This window comes from Populus alba, chromosome 1, assembly GCF_005239225.2.
Source record: "Populus alba chromosome 1, ASM523922v2, whole genome shotgun sequence".
Classification (NCBI taxonomy): domain Eukaryota; kingdom Viridiplantae; phylum Streptophyta; class Magnoliopsida; order Malpighiales; family Salicaceae; genus Populus; species Populus alba.
In genome coordinates this window covers 30,547,645-30,565,335 of record NC_133284.1, presented here as the reverse complement: position 1 = coordinate 30,565,335, position 17,691 = coordinate 30,547,645, and the positions used below count along the sequence as shown (strand labels likewise).

The 17,691-nt window shown below is 38.3% G+C and overlaps 1 protein-coding gene across 1 annotated transcript; it reads right to left on the bottom strand.

Annotated features, from left to right (window-relative positions):
• Positions 1-4,944: 4,944 nt before the first annotated feature.
• Positions 4,945-13,011, bottom strand: LOC118047123 (uncharacterized). The gene is made up of 3 exons (XM_073407137.1): positions 11,932-13,011; positions 5,259-6,647; positions 4,945-5,153 (listed from the first exon to the last, which is right to left on the bottom strand). The coding sequence occupies exons 1-2, from the start codon at positions 13,009-13,011 to the stop codon at positions 5,376-5,378; spliced, it is 2,352 nt and encodes a 783-aa protein (XP_073263238.1). The 3' UTR covers positions 4,945-5,153; positions 5,259-5,375.
• Between the last annotated feature and the right edge of the window lie 4,680 nt (positions 13,012-17,691).

The following is a 17,691-nucleotide window of genomic DNA, read 5'->3' as shown; positions in this document are numbered from 1 at the left end:
GCAGAAACTCTGGAATTCAAGTGAAGTAAACTCTCCACCTCTGTCGGTTCTTAAGCAGCAAATGTCATTCCCAATCTCCTTCTCCACAAATAACTTATACTTCTTAAACATGGCTAATGCTTCAGATTTTTCAGACAGAAAATATGCCCAAGTCTTTCTACTGTAATCATCAATAAAAGTGATTATGTACCTTTTGCCACTGTTTGATTTCGGTAGAATGGGTCCACAAATGTCTGCATGGATCAGTTGCAGCTGCTTAGATGCCCTCCACAAGCTCTTCTTTGGTATTGCTTCTCGATGTTGCTTTCCAATCATACAGTCATCACACACTTTCGATGAAGCTTTGAGCATTGGCAGACCTCTAACCATCTCCTTATAGTGCAAAGTTCTCAGCCCCTTGAAATTTAAGTGTCCATACTGACAGTGCCACAATTGTGTGTTATCTTCAGATGTGATTTGAAGACAGGTTGAAGTTGGAGAGATTATAGAAGCAAGTACTACAAACATTCTGTTAGCTGACATCTGTGTTTGTATAATTAAGCCTCTGCTAGGATGATAAATGTTGCACATGCCATGCTGGATGAGAATAGATAAGTTCTTTTCCTGAAGCTGACCAATGCTTAAGAGATTATTTCTTAATTCAGGTATAAAATAGACTTCTGTTATCACCTGAGTTAATCCATTTATATGAAGCTTGACATGTCCTTTTCCCATAGCTAACATCCTGGAATTATCTCCAAGCTTCACCGATTGTCTGAACGTTTCATCAAGATCAAAAAACCAATCCTTGATTCCACACATGTGGTTGCTGCAGCCTGAGTCAAGAAACCATACATTCTCCCTCGTTGATTGGTTTTCTTCCACATATGCCATCAGAAGCATCTCTTCTTCTTCATCTAATTCAGCGTAATTTGCACCTTTCTCCCCATTAGGACATTCATATTGAAAATGTCCTAGTTTCTGGCAATTATAGCACTGAACCAAGGCTTTGTTGAAGGATTGCCTACCCCTGCCTCGGCCTCTGCCTCTGAAGTTTCCACTGCCTTTGAAATCTCCACGAGATCTTCTTCTCCCTTCTACTCCGTGTTCGTATCTTCCTCCACTCCTTTCTGAATTGGTGATGTTTAAAGCATGCTCTTCCTCCTTTTGGCCTTGCATCCTCTGTTCATGAACTAGTAAGCTACTTTGAAGCTCATCTATAGTCGTGATAGAGAGGTCATTGGACTCTTCTATGGAACAAACGACATAATTGAATTTGAGAGTCATTGACCTTAAGATTTTTTCGATGATTATGATTTGCTCCATCCTTTCTCTATGCGCCTTCATCTTGTTTGCAATAGTCAATGTCCTGGCAAAATACTCATCAACTTTTTCACCCTCCTTCATGCCAAGAATTTCGAACTCTCTCCTCAAGGCTTGTAGCTGAGCACGTTTAACCTTGGTAGAGCCTTGATACTTCAGTCGTATTGAATCCCAGATGGCCTTCGCAGTGGCCTTATTGAGTATGGTCTCAATAATAGTCCTATCTATAGCTTGGAATAGATAGTTCTTGACTTTCAAGTCTTTCAATTTCTGATCATCATTACTTTTTCGTTGTCCCTCTGTTAGCTCTGTCCCGTCCACTGTTCCAGGAATCCCATTCTCTATCAATTCCCAGTATTCTTTTGATCTGAGAAAATTCTCCATGAGCATGGCCCAATGGTCATAATGACCATCGAATCTTGGTATTGCTGGCTGAACAAAGCTGCTGTTGTTCTCTGTTGCCATGAGTTTCTAACACTTCTTGCTGTTGCTAAGCTCTTACTCTTGCTTCTGCCTCAAGAAACTGCAGTTTCTTAAAATAACTCAATCAGGCCTCTACGATGAGGGTTTGATACCAAATGATAGAACTCAGAATAATGTTGCAGGTTTTAATGACTGAAAAAGATAGTCTTATTGTTTGCATAAACCATGGCTTTATAGCCTGTTACAAGGAAAGGAAATATAACAGAAAAACTAACTCCACGTATCCCACTCCTAGGAACGTGTAAGTGAATGGAAGACTGAATCAAATAGCAACAGATTTTCCTAGAAACTAGGACATTATTAACAGAACAATTAACTAACTGAAACTTCAATAGTATCAACTCTAATATTTAAAAATTTAGCAGCAATGACAATTCAATTTGGATCTGATGTTACTATGCGGTTCAAGTCGTGTTTTGTCCATCCTTGTTGTAGGTTTTGACTCTTGTATTCTATTTTTGGTATTTTTTCCATTTTTATTTTTTAGTTATATAAGGATTTGCTGCCAGAGCCAAAATTCTTTGTTTAACTTGTAAAATACATACTAATTTTTTTTTATTCATTTATATTTTTCAAATATACAATGGAATTGTAGTTTTTATTTTTTATTTTTTTATTACATAAACAAATAAACTCTAGTAATTAGAACTTCAACTTTGTTTTCTAAAATAAGTTATCGAATACATAATCGCTATCTAATTTTAATTAATCACATCTAACTCCTTTTGGTTAGCAAATCATTGTTTATCCTATTATATTAGGATTCATTATGTTGATTCCTTTTGATTTAGCAATCGCTTGTCTGGACATGATTGGGGTTGCTAACCTTTTGTTGTAAGTTTCTACTTTTGGTTTTATTTATATAGCTATCAAAATGCTTAAGGAGTTGATTTGATTAATTTCACATGTTTCACTTAAAACTATTTAATACAATCAAAACCTTATTAATTATAACTTTCTACTTATGGTTCTATTTAAATAGCTATCAAATCCTGTAAAAATTCAATATATCAATATGAAAATTTAGTGACTTATAATTTAACTATGATATTAAAATAATTAAAGAGTTGGCTTGATTAGATTCGAGCAGCTCAATTAAAACTTGTTTGATTTAATATGGTAATGTCCCAAAATCCAAAATTATCTAGCAATAAGTTATTTAGTGTTTGGATAGTGGTAGATCAAGGTGTTTAAAAATACAATTATCTTCTTCTTAGCTAAAAAAGTACCAAACTAATGGTAAAAACTTAAGTACCTGAAAAAATAAAGTCAATAATTTTATGGGAAAAGCAATAAATAACTTAAAAGAGCCTTAAGTTCTAAGAATAAAAATGTTTGTTCTTGTATTTTAGAATAATTAATCCTTAAAAGTATATACAAGCTATTTAGAGTCGAAAACGTTATGAACTTTTACCTGGATGGTTCAAGGGATATTTATAAACCTTAAACCTTGTTGTTTTCAAAGAAGAGAGAGACTAAAAAGTTCTTTGCTTTCTGTTGTATTAATGAGAGATAAATATTCCTTACACACCATTAATGAGAAACAAATATCTCTTACATATTATTAGTGAGATAGTACGTGTGGTGGACTCCCTAAGTGACCTTTTGCACATTTATAAATATGGAGAAATCATTACCTTTGATATGAATAAATCATGTAACCATTCTAAAAGTAGGACTCTTTAGCCTTGTATGCTTAAGACCTGAGATGTAGCCAAACTTAGATAAAAAAAGGTGTGATGGTTTATCTAATCTGTTGCACCTTTGGTTTAATTAATCATCTGGATATGACATATTGCCATACTTAAGTTACCTTGCATTCAACTGCTAACTAAACCAAAGCGTATTGGGTCTGGTATTTTATCAGGTCCACGTTGCCTTGGGTTCAGCTAATTGTTGAACCCTAGTGTGTTGAATCTTGTAAACAGCCAGACCTATGTTTTCTTAGGTTGAGCTGATTGCTAAACCCAAGTTTCTTGAGTCTGGCATTTCACCTAGCCTATATTGCCTTAGGTTCTTTAGTTGATTGTTGAACCCAAGCTTTTTGGGTTTGACATTTCACCAAGCTCATGTTGCCTTGGACTCAGCTAATTGTCAAACCTAAGTGTCTTGGGTTTGGCATTTCATCAGGCCCATGTTGCCTTGAGTTTAGCTGGTTCGTGAACTAATATGTGTTGGGTCAGGCATATTGCCAGATCCACATTACTTTGGGTTCAACTAATTGCCGAACCCAAGTGTATTGGGTCATGCATGTTGCTAAAGCCACGTCGTCTTAGGTTTTTTCAAGCAATAAAAATATAAACAAAAAATATTGACTTATCACAATCAAAGCTTTTCTTCTCGTTGTTTCTTCTTCTTGTTGTGATGCTTTTATTCATGTACAATTTGTTTGAACAATTTCTTTTCTTATAATAAGCAATATTACAAAAACTTCATGAATTGTTTTTTTGAAAGAATTGTATTAAAAAAAGAATTCAACTCTCTTGCATTATAATCCAGTATCAATTCAAAGTTTGTAACCTAAAATGTGTCTAATGAATCCTCTTTTGAGATAGTTTAATTAGTTCTAACTAGTTTAACTTGCTTGCACTTTCGCTATGGGTTTAAACATAAAAAAGACACATTTGGATCGTTAAAAACTTTCCAACATTGTTATTAAACTCGGTACAATAATTTAAACTTGAAAAATCCCTACCTAACTTTTTAATTGATATTTAGTCAGTTTGTCAACCTTATGATTATAGTCAAGGACTACACCAGTTCAAATTGCTTTTTTTATTTTATTATATCATAGAAAATGTTAAAATTAATTTATTTTCAATCAACCCAATACTGAATGATAAAATTCAATAAAAAAACCCACATTCTTATAGACAGTCTATGCCCACATTTAATAATTTATTAAAATTATTATAAATAAGGGACCATATATTACACATACAATTAATTATATATCAAAATAATTATAATTAAGTTCATAGACCTGGAGGTCCAAATAATTGAGCTTTTCACATGGGGAAAGTCTTCAATGTATATAGGTAAACATTGTCCTAATAACTAAATTCTCTTTTACTATTTTTCTCCAAAGAAATTAGATGAGTAAAAAGTTTAACAATAAGAAGTGTAAAATAAGGTAATTATCATAATAAAAGACATTCATTTAGTATTATAATGCTTTTTAACAAACATAATATTTTCCTCCACATTATCCATATATTATTACAATAACTAACGTTCTATGATATTATTTTGGCATGATTGATGGAGCACAATTGACTTTTCTTCAACTGTTTACATTTTCCATACATGCATTATCTAATATGTAGTCTCTTCAAAGAAACCCACCGCCATCATTAACCATATATAATCTGAAAAAGAAATTGGAGATTAATATTGGTAACAAAATAAAATTAAAAAAAGAACCATGTTATCGAAATAAATTATCTATTAAAAAGAAAGTTAAAAGAACTCACCAATTTTGTAAGATATTTTTGAATGAGATGGAGGTTAATTATTGGATGAAGGAGGTGATGAAGATAAAGGAGGTGGGGATTTAAAGAAAAAGGGTACGTGGAGGATAGAGGAGGTGGTTAATTATTGAATGAGATGGAGGATTTCAAGGTACGTGGAGGGGAAGAAGAAGATGGAGGTGGCGGGGATTTAAAGGGAAAGAAGGGAGGAAGTGTAAACCTTGGAGGAGGTGGAGATTTGAGGATAGGTGGAGGGGGAGAAGGAGATGGAGGTGGCGGGGATTTAAATGGAAAGAAGGGAGGAAGTGTAAACCACGGAGGAGGTGGAGATTTGAGGATAGGTGGAGGGGGAGAAGGAGATGGAGGTGGTGGTGGTGGGGATTTAAAAGGAAAGAAGGGGGGAAGTGTAAACGTTGGTGGAGGTGGAGATTTGATGATAGGTGGAGGGGGTGGAGGAGAAGTATAAGGAGGTGATGGAATTGGTGAAAGTTTTGGAGGGTATGTCGGAGGAGTATAAGGATGCGATGGAGATAAATTGGGAGTTTCAGATGGGGATAGTGATGGAATGGGTGAAATCTTTGGAGGGTGTTTTGGTGATATATAAGGAGGTGATGGAGATAAGTTAGGATTCGGGGATGGAGAAAGTGGTGAAAGTGGTGAGATTTTTGGAGAAGTATAAGCAGGTGATGGAGATAAATTGGGATGTGGGGATGTGGATATTGATGGAAATGGTGAAAATTTTGGAGGGGATGTCGGTGGAGTATGAGAATGTGATGGAGATAAATTAGGGGATGGGGATGGTGATGGTGATGGAACAAGTGAAATCTTTGGAGGGGATGTTGGGGGAGTATAAGGATGTGATGGAGATAAATTAGGGGATGAGGATGGTGAAATTTTTGGAGCGGATGTCGAAGGAGTATGAGGATTTGATGGAGATAAATTAGAGGTTGGGGATAGGGATGGTGATGGAAAAGGTGAAACTTTTGGAGGTGATGTCGGAGGAGTAAGAGGATGTGATGGAGATAAATTAGGGGTTGGGGATGGTGATGGAAAAGGTGAAACTTTTGGAGGGGATGTTGGAGGAGTAAGAGGGTGTGATGAAGATAAATTAGGGGTTGGGGATGGTGATGGAAAATGTGAAACTTTTGGAGGGGATGTCGGAGGAGTATGAGGATGTGATGGAGATAAATTAGGGGATGGGGATGGGGATGGGGATGGTGACGGAAAAAGTGAAACCTTTGGAGGGGATGTCGGAGGAGTATATGGATGTGATGGAGATAAATTAGGGGATGAGGATGGTGAAATTTTTTGGAGCGGATGTCGAAGGAGTATGAGGATGTGATGGAGATAAATTAGAGGTTGGGGATAGGGATGGTGATGGAAAAGGTGAAACTTTTGGAGGTGATGTCGGAGGAGTAAGAGGATGTGATGGAGATAAATTAGGGGTTGGGGATGGTGATGGAAAAGGTGAAACTTTTGGAGGGGATGTTGGAGGAGTAAGAGGGTGTGATGGAGATAAATTAGGGGTTGGGGATGGTGATGGAAAATGTGAAACTTTTGGAGAGGATGTCGGAGGAGTATGAGGATGTGATGGAGATAAATTAGGGGATGGGGATGGGGATGGTGATGGTGATGGAACAAGTGAAATCTTTGGAGGGGATGTTGGGGGAGTATAAGGATGTGATGGAGATAAATTAGGGGATGAGGATGGTGAAATTTTTGGAGCGGATGTCGAAGGAGTATGAGGATTTGATGGAGATAAATTAGAGGTTGGGGATAGGGATGGTGATGGAAAAGGTGAAACTTTTGGAGGTGATGTCGGAGGAGTAAGAGGATGTGATGGAGATAAATTAGGGGTTGGGGATGGTGATGGAAAAGGTGAAACTTTTGGAGGGGATGTTGGAGGAGTAAGAGGGTGTGATGGAGATAAATTAGGGGTTGGGGATGGTGATGGAAAATGTGAAACTTTTGGAGGGGATGTCGGAGGAGTATGAGGATGTGATGGAGATAAATTAGGGGATGGGGATGGGGATGGGGATGGTGACGGAAAAAGTGAAACCTTTGGAGGGGATGTCGGAGGAGTATATGGATGTGATGGAGATAAATTAGGGGATGAGGATGGTGAAATTTTTGGAGCGGATGTCGAAGGAGTATGAGGATGTGATGGAGATAAATTAGAGGTTGGGGATAGGGATGGTGATGGAAAAGGTGAAACTTTTGGAGGTGATGTCGGAGGAGTAAGAGGATGTGATGGAGATAAATTAGGGGTTGGGGATGGTGATGGAAAAGGTGAAACTTTTGGAGGGGATGTTGGAGGAGTAAGAGGGTGTGATGGAGATAAATTAGGGGTTGGGGATGGTGATGGAAAATGTGAAACTTTTGGAGAGGATGTCGGAGGAGTATGAGGATGTGATGGAGATAAATTAGGGGATGGGGATGGGGATGGTGATGGTGATGGAACAAGTGAAATCTTTGGAGGGGATGTTGGGGGAGTATAAGGATGTGATGGAGATAAATTAGGGGATGAGGATGGTGAAATTTTTGGAGCGGATGTCGAAGGAGTATGAGGATTTGATGGAGATAAATTAGAGGTTGGGGATAGGGATGGTGATGGAAAAGGTGAAACTTTTAGAGGTGATGTCGGAGGAGTAAGAGGATGTGATGGAGATAAATTAGGGGTTGGGGATGGTGATGGAAAAGGTGAAACTTTTGGAGGGGATGTTGGAGGAGTAAGAGGGTGTGATGGAGATAAATTAGGGGTTGGGGATGGTGATGGAAAATGTGAAACTTTTGGAGGGGATGTCGGAGGAGTATGAGGATGTGATGGAGATAAATTAGGGGATGGGGATGGGGATGGGGATGGTGACGGAAAAAGTGAAACCTTTGGAGGGGATGTCGGAGGAGTATATGGATGTGATGGAGATAAATTAGGGGATGAGGATGGTGAAATTTTTGGAGCGGATGTCGAAGGAGTATGAGGATGTGATGGAGATAAATTAGAGGTTGGGGATAGGGATGGTGATGGAAAAGGTGAAACTTTTGGAGGTGATGTCGGAGGAGTAAGAGGATGTGATGGAGATAAATTAGGGGTTGGGGATGGTGATGGAAAAGGTGAAACTTTTGGAGGGGATGTTGGAGGAGTAAGAGGGTGTGATGGAGATAAATTAGGGGTTGGGGATGGTGATGGAAAATGTGAAACTTTTGGAGAGGATGTCGGAGGAGTATGAGGATGTGATGGAGATAAATTAGGGGATAGGGATGGTGACGGAAAAAGTGAAACCTTTGGAGGGGATGTCGGAGGAGTATATGGATGTAATGGAGATAAATTAGGGGATGAGGATGGTGAAATTTTTGGAGCGGATGTCGAAGGAGTATGAGGATGTGATGGAGATAAATTAGAGGTTGGGGATAGGGATGGTGATGGAAAAGGTGAAACTTTTGGAGGTGATGTCGGAGGAGTAAGAGGATGTGATGGAGATAAATTAGGGGTTGGGGATGGTGATGGAAAAGGTGAAACTTTTGGAGGGGATGTTGGAGGAGTAAGAGGGTGTGATGGAGATAAATTAGGGGTTGGGGATGGTGATGGAAAATGTGAAACTTTTGGAGAGGATGTTGGAGGAGTATGAGGATGTGATGGAGATAAATTAGGGGATAGGGATGGTGACGGAAAAAGTGAAACCTTTGGAGGGGATGTCGGAGGAGTATATGGATGTGATGGAGATAAATTAGGGGATGAGGATGGTGAAATTTTTGGAGCGGATGTCGAAGGAGTATGAGGATGTGATGGAGATAAATTAGAGGTTGGGGATAGGGATGGTGATGGAAAAGGTGAAACTTTTGGAGGTGATGTCGGAGGAGTAAGAGGATGTGATGGAGATAAATTAGGGGTTGGGGATGGTGATGGAAAAGGTGAAACTTTTGGAGGGGATGTTGGAGGAGTAAGAGGGTGTGATGGAGATAAATTAGGGGTTGGGGATGGTGATGGAAAATGTGAAACTTTTGGAGAGGATGTCGGAGGAGTATGAGGATGTGATGGAGATAAATTAGGGGATGGGGATGGGGATGGTGATGGTGATGGAACAAGTGAAATCTTTGGAGGGGATGTTGGGGGAGTATAAGGATGTGATGGAGATAAATTAGGGGATGAGGATGGTGAAATTTTTGGAGCGGATGTCGAAGGAGTATGAGGATTTGATGGAGATAAATTAGAGGTTGGGGATAGGGATGGTGATGGAAAAGGTGAAACTTTTAGAGGTGATGTCGGAGGAGTAAGAGGATGTGATGGAGATAAATTAGGGGTTGGGGATGGTGATGGAAAAGGTGAAACTTTTGGAGGGGATGTTGGAGGAGTAAGAGGGTGTGATGGAGATAAATTAGGGGTTGGGGATGGTGATGGAAAATGTGAAACTTTTGGAGGGGATGTCGGAGGAGTATGAGGATGTGATGGAGATAAATTAGGGGATGGGGATGGGGATGGGGATGGTGACGGAAAAAGTGAAACCTTTGGAGGGGATGTCGGAGGAGTATATGGATGTGATGGAGATAAATTAGGGGATGAGGATGGTGAAATTTTTGGAGCGGATGTCGAAGGAGTATGAGGATGTGATGGAGATAAATTAGAGGTTGGGGATAGGGATGGTGATGGAAAAGGTGAAACTTTTGGAGGTGATGTCGGAGGAGTAAGAGGATGTGATGGAGATAAATTAGGGGTTGGGGATGGTGATGGAAAAGGTGAAACTTTTGGAGGGGATGTTGGAGGAGTAAGAGGGTGTGATGGAGATAAATTAGGGGTTGGGGATGGTGATGGAAAATGTGAAACTTTTGGAGAGGATGTCGGAGGAGTATGAGGATGTGATGGAGATAAATTAGGGGATAGGGATGGTGACGGAAAAAGTGAAACCTTTGGAGGGGATGTCGGAGGAGTATATGGATGTAATGGAGATAAATTAGGGGATGAGGATGGTGAAATTTTTGGAGCGGATGTCGGAGGAGTATGAGGATGTGATGGAGATAAATTAGAGGTTGGGGATAGGGATGGTGATGGAAAAGGTGAAACTTTTGGAGGTGATGTCGGAGGAGTAAGAGGATGTGATGGAGATAAATTAGGGGTTGGGGATGGTGATGGAAAAGGTGAAACTTTTGGAGGGGATGTTGGAGGAGTAAGAGGGTGTGATGGAGATAAATTAGGGGTTGGGGATGGTGATGGAAAATGTGAAACTTTTGGAGAGGATGTTGGAGGAGTATGAGGATGTGATGGAGATAAATTAGGGGATGGGGATGGGGATGGTGATGGTGATGGAACAAGTGAAATCTTTGGAGGGGATGTTGGGGGAGTATAAGGATGTGATGGAGATAAATTAAGGGATGAGGATGGTGAAATTTTTGGAGCGGATGTCGAAGGAGTATGAGGATGTGATGGAGATAAATTAGAGGTTGGGGATAGGGATGGTGATGGAAAAGGTGAAACTTTTGGAGGTGATGTCGGAGGAGTAAGAGGATGTGATGGAGATAAATTAGGGGTTGGGGATGGTGATGGAAAAGGTGAAACTTTTGGAGGGGATGTTGGAGGAGTAAGAGGGTGTGATGGAGATAAATTAGGGGATAGGGATGGTGACGGAAAAAGTGAAACCTTTGGAGGGGATGTCGGAGGAGTATATGGATGTGATGGAGATAAATTAGGGGATGAGGATGGTGATGGAAAAGGTGAAACTTTTGGAGGGGATGTCGGAGGAGTATGAGAATGTGATGGAGATAAATTAGGGGTTGGGGATAAGGATGGTGATGGAAAAGGTGAAACTTTTGGAGGGGATATCGGAGGAGTATGAGGATGTGATGGAGATAAATTAGGAGTTGGGGATGGGGATACTGGTGAAATTGGTGAGATTTTTGGAGAAGTATAAGAAGGAGATGGAGATATATTGGGATGTGGCGATGGGGATAGTGATGGAAATGATGAAACTTTTGGAGAGGATGTTGGAGGAGTATGAAGATGTGATGGAGATAAATTAGGAGTTGGGGATGGGGATAGTATTGAAATTGGTGAGATTTTTGGAGAAGTATAAGAAGGCGATGGAGATAAATTGGAATGTGGAGATGGGGATAGTAATGGAATTGGTGAAACGTTTGGTGGGAATGTCGGCGGAGTATGAGGATGTGATGGAGATAAATTAGGGGATGAGGATGGTGAAACTTTTGGAGCGGATGTCGAAGGAGTATGAGGATGTGATGGAGATAAATTAGAGGTTGGGGATAGGGATGGTGATGGAAAAGGTGAAACTTTTGGAGGTGATGTCGGAGGAGTAAGAGGATGTGATGGAGATAAATTAGGGGTTGGGGATGGTGATGGAAAAGGTGAAACTTTTGGAGGGGATGTTGGAGGAGTAAGAGGATGTGATGGAGATAAATTAGGTGTTGGGGATGGTGATGGAAAATGTGAAACTTTTGGAGTGGATGTCGGAGGAGTATGAGGATGTGATGGAGATAAATTAGGTGTTGGGGATGGTGATGGAAAATGTGAAACTTTTGGAGTGGATGTTGGAGGAGTATGAGGATGTGATGGAGATAAATTTGGGGATGGTGATGGAAAAAGTGAAACCTTTGGAGGGGATGTCGAAGGAGTATATGGATGTGATGGAGATAAATTAGGGGATGGGGATGGTGATGGAAAAGGTGAAACCTTTGGAGGGGATGTCAGAGGAGTATATGGATGTGATGGAGATAAATTAGGGGATGAGGATGGTGATGGAAAAGGTGAAACTCTTTGAGGGGATGTCGGAGGAGTATGAGAATGTGATGGAGATAAATTAGGGGTTGGGGATAAGGATGGTGATGGAAAAGGTGAAACTTTTGGAGGGGATATCGGAGGAGTATGAGGATGTGATGGAGATAAATTAGGAGTTGGGGATGGGGATACTGGTGAAATTGGTGAGATTTTTGGAGAAGTATAAGAAGGAGATGGAGATACATTGGGATGTGGCAATGGGGACAGTGATGGAAATGGTGAAACTTTTGGAGGGGATGTTGGAGGAGTATGAAGATGTGATGGAGATAAATTAGGAGTTGGGGATGGGGATAGTAGTGAAATTGGTGAGATTTTTGGAGAAGTATAAGAAGGCGATGGAGATAAATTGGAATGTGGAGATGGGGATAGTAATGGAATTGGTGAAACGTTTGGTGGGGATGTCGGAGGAGTATGAGGATGTGATGGAGATAAATTAAGAGTGGGAGATGGGGATGGTGATGGAATGGGTGAAATTTTTGGAGGGGATGGTGGTGAAGTATAAGGAGGAGATGGAGATAAATTGGAAGCCGGGGATGGGGATTGGGATGGAATTGGTGGAACTTTTGAAGAGGGTGTAACTGGAGAAATATTAGAAGGCAATGGAGGTAAAATGGGAGCTGAAGATGGGGTTGGAGGTGAAGCTGATGGCAATGGTGGAGATTTTGGTGGCGGAGGTGGAGATTTTGCTCGTGGTGGAGGTAATGGTGGCTGATGGTGATGGATTTTTGGAGGTGGTGGGGGCGTTTTCTTCTTATTTGGAGGTGGTGGTGATCGAGGCGGCGGCGGCGTTCCTCGATTAAGAAATCTTGATGGCAGAAATGGAGAGTTTTTGTGATTATATGGTAATGGTGGGTCTTCGTGATCATGAGGTGGCCTAGGAGGTTCCTCATTATCATAAATATTGGCCGCCACGTTAATTGCTATTAAGCCGAAAACCATGGCATGCACAAGATGACGCCAAGATGGTGACGCCATCCTTTCGAACACTTCCTGATAATCAAACTTGCTCTCGCTATTTAGCTTCTGAACAAGGAATGGACGTGAACATTTGCTTTTATAGTTGTGTTTTTAGTGTATAAAGACGAGTTGATCCCCTGTGTATTTCGGTAATTAAGGAGGCCTATCTAATTAATGGAACAATAATCATAGATAGGGGTTGTACCCTTCGGGTAATTAACATAGCATAACTGTAATTTTAGTGGACTTTTTAATTGAAGGGACCATTTAATCCTATGGTTTATTAGGTGTAACCACAATATTTAGAAATCTTCTTATAGAGACGCTACAAGTCAGTTTAATTTAGTGAACCATCTAATCCTATATATCTTAGGAGGTATGCTAAAACCTCTCCAATATCGGTCCAGTCAGTTCTTAGCATCTAGCACCCCATCCTCATCACAAAACGAAAATGAAAAGAAATTGTAAAGGTACTTTTGAAATGATATTTTTTATTTGAAATTGTTGTAAAGGTTCTTTTATTTGATTTGTTTTTGCTTATTTTTTGTTATCAATACCATAAAAACACTTATATATATATATATATATATATATATATATATATATATATATAAAATTTTAATGCATTTCTAAGTGAAGCAATACTTTAGAAAACAACTAAAATCATATTCTTAAACACTTGCATAGTTATTTTTGATGAAATAATTGTAGTAGACGACACGCCCTCCAACAAGGATGACATGTCTTCTCACTTTTTTTTTTTTTTCCATATATACTAGTACATTGGCTTACGCTCTGTAAGGGGTCAATATCAATTTTTTTTTAAAATGTATAAAAAAAATTAAGAATATAGAAAATATTTTAAGCACCTTGAATCTAACGGATATGCCAGACCCAAGCACCTGGGTCTGCGCCCATGCCAGACCCAAGAGACTTGTGACTGGTGCTCATAAGCCTTATGTCTAGTAGGCATTCTAGATCCATAAGCCTTGGGTCTGGCAGCCATCCTAGACTTACGAAACTTGGGTGGCGGCATACAAGACCCATGAGTCTCGGGTCGGACGGCCATGCGAGACCCAAGTCCGAGCAGGTGATAATTAAAATGTTGAGACTTATATATATATATATATATATATATATATATATATATATATATATATAAAGAAAAAACATTTTAATTATCATTAAAGTATCCGAAACAGAAATTCAAGTTTAGAAATTATTTATAAATAACAAATTATCACAAAAATCTAATTTAACATTTTAGATCTAAATATTCGAATCATATCTTCCTATTGAAATACTTTATTTTTCTATATTTATGAATTTTTTATTCATTCAATAAAAATTCTATCTTCTCTCTTTCTTTCCCTCTCTCTTTTTTTTCTCTTTTTAATCAAACTCAATACAAAAAAAAAACATTTATTTAATGGGTGGTCCTTCGTGATTTTTCATCGATGACAACATTATTTTATATATTTTTTAAACAATACTAGACTATATGTGCTTAATTTCATGATATATATTTTAATCCACTATTCACACAAAAAAAAAAGTTTATTTTTGAAGACTTGAAATAAATCATTTAGTACTCAATTTTTTTTTCCATTCTTTTTTCTTTAAATATAACAAATTTATAAAATAAGTTACACAAACAAAAAAGAGCTTGTAGTTAAGTTTTACTGTATATGAATGAAAAATTTTACTTAAATGAGACAATGTTTGTTTTTGGAGTTTGATTGTACTTTTAAAAAAAATTAATTTTTTTAACCCAGGCACACAGGTTTAACAAGCTTTGGTGTGGGTCTAGCAGACTTGCGCTTATGTTTGGTAACATTGTCAAACCCATGCTTGGGTTGCCAAACCCAAACATAGTTGCTATGGCTAAAATGTTTAGATTTATCTTGATTGTCAAACTTGGAACACTTGTACTTGACGTGTCTATCAAACCCATAAAACTTTAAAGATTCGTAAAATCAAATCCAACGTTAGAAAAGGCACCACGATTTAAATCACATGGCTCCATAAATTTGTAGTTAGTACTAGCTGAAAGACCAGCCTCTAAGCTGCGGGGATCAAGGCATTAATAAAGAATTATAAATTATATTATGAGCGATTTTTACATTAGAAAAAAAAAATTATCTAAATATTAAAATAATATCAGGTTAGGTTATTTTTTAGGCCTTCGAATGCAGGCTAAATTATGAAATTAGTTTTTCGATGTATTTAGTTGAACAACGCAATATGATTGGTGTTTGGTGTGTTTAAACATTCCAATATGTTGAGTTCGTGTGCTCAGAAATTAAGGGGAAAAAATAATTCTTCCAGATTTTGTCTCTCTTAAAAAAATAATTAAAAATTACACCCTGTGTATGGTCACACGTTTATTTCCTTATGATTTTCAAATTTCCACTTCAATTTAATGCTCCTGCTAAAACATTATTCCTTAATTGCTTAAAAAAAGAGCTTAAATTGCTTCTGGCTTGACCCAGATTGTAGAAAAAACTAGAAATTTGAAAGCACCCAACTAAACCTTAGAACCCATTCTCATCCCTTCAAAAAGATTAGTTCAATCAATCTGTAAATCACTTCAAGTTATAATTATTATCGGAAGTTAGAAAGAAAGAGAAAAGACAGGTGTAGAATTAGAAGAATGGGAAGAGAAGAGAAGAGCTGTAGACGGGAAGACTAAAGGGATATAGAAAAATATATTTTCCTTGATACTATTTACTATTACATGATGGTCTTATATAATACCATCTCAAATTCAAAATAATCCTATAATCAAGGATACAATTAATGATAAGATATACACTTATTTTCTAATATTTGTTGTAGATGTGATCACGTTATCTTCAGATTCAAATACCTCTTGTGCAGGTATGATCAGGTATGGTCAGGTATGATCAGGTATGATCAGGGATAACAATCCCTGATCATGATCTTTCCAGTATCCAGACTTTCTGATAATTATCGTAATCCCTGATCATGTTTATCTTCAATATCAATATTATCTTTATTGTAGATATGATTAGAGATCACGATTATCTTCAGTAGTAGTGATCCTTGATTCTGACAGTAATCTCTCTTGTTCAGGTATGGTCAGGTATGATTAGGTCAGGTCAGGTCAGGTCAGGGATATCAATTCCTGATCATGTTTATCTTTAGTATCAGTATTATCTTCAGTAGATTGGATAATATCTTTAACACGCCCCCGCAATCTTGATGGGAGGTCACGAACGTGAAGATTGGAGCACAAAAAATTGAACCGTGCAGTAGAGAGTGGTTTTGTTAGGAGATCGGCTAGCTGATCACGAGTAGATAAAAACTTGACTATCAATTTTTGTTGAGAAACCAGATCTCTGACGAAGTGAAAGTCAATTTCAATGTGCTTTGTGCGGGCATGGAACACTGGATTTGAGGATAGATACGTGGCACCTATATTGTCACACCAAAGAGTGGGACTTTTGGAGAGTGGCTGTTGCGATGTCGCGGTCGCACAAATTAATTACCCTAGCTTAAAACACACAAGATAGTATAGAGCAAGCAAGGGGTCGATCCCACGAGGAAGTTTGAAGTTAGATTTTTATGTTGTACGTTATGTAATTGGGGGGGATTGATTTGAAATGATTTATACTATGGCAGAAATTAAACTAGCAAACAAAATCAATTGAAACTGAAATATATCAAGAAAACAAACCTTGGTTGCAAGCACACATCCACCAACGGAAATTAGAACTGATCCTTGAAACGAAACTCCAGTTTATATTATGAATTTTATCTTTTCTTAATATTGGTTAATTAACGGATCCGCCGTATAACTAGCCCTAACCAACAAATAATCACAGTGTCCGCACTAATGATTTAATCCAATGGCAGCTTTAAGATCTAGATAAATTCATTAATCTTAACAACCAAGTTGTCAATTTGTGTTGCTATGATCGAATGTTCTCCCTAAGTTTAATAACGTAGTTCCGCTACAATTATCAAGCTTAGTTGCTTCACAAGTTTATATACCACAACTCCGGTTTTGATATCAAACTTAGCAATAGATTGTTCACAATAATAACTTAGAGTCCGCTCTAGCAATTAAGATAAACAATCATAGGAAATATGCATAGGAAAACAAACATACTTATTCATAACATAAACTAAACATAAAAGGAAGAATAAATCTCACAGTTCTTGAAATCCGAAGGTTTGTTGTGTCCTTGCAACCAAGAAAACGAGCTTAGCCTTGCATATCTATTGAACAACTACTCCTAAAGATGAAAGAATACATAATTTCTGATTTGTAGAGAGGAGAGTTTGTGTTTCTTCACTTCTTCTTCTTCTTTTTTTTTACCTCCTTCTACTCACCCTCTATTTATACACAAATTGTAAGTAAGAAAATATCAAAGCTCAAGTGTGAACATCAATAGATGGTGGTAGTGTGAAGGCTGCTGGCTGCTGGCTGCTGGCTTGAGGTTGGTGGCTGCCATGAGGTTGGTGGCTGCCTTGAGGTTGGTGGCTGCCTTCCTTGACCTTCTAGAATATTTACTAGAGGAGCTAAATTGCTGGTCGGTTTGGATGCTTCTAGATGAAATTTGGATTCGTTTCTTCACGCAACCTGCTTGCTGGCAGAATTCAGCTGTCATCTTTGAAAACTCATATATCCCTTATATGACATCGTTTTTGGCTGAAATTTGGAGCGTTTAT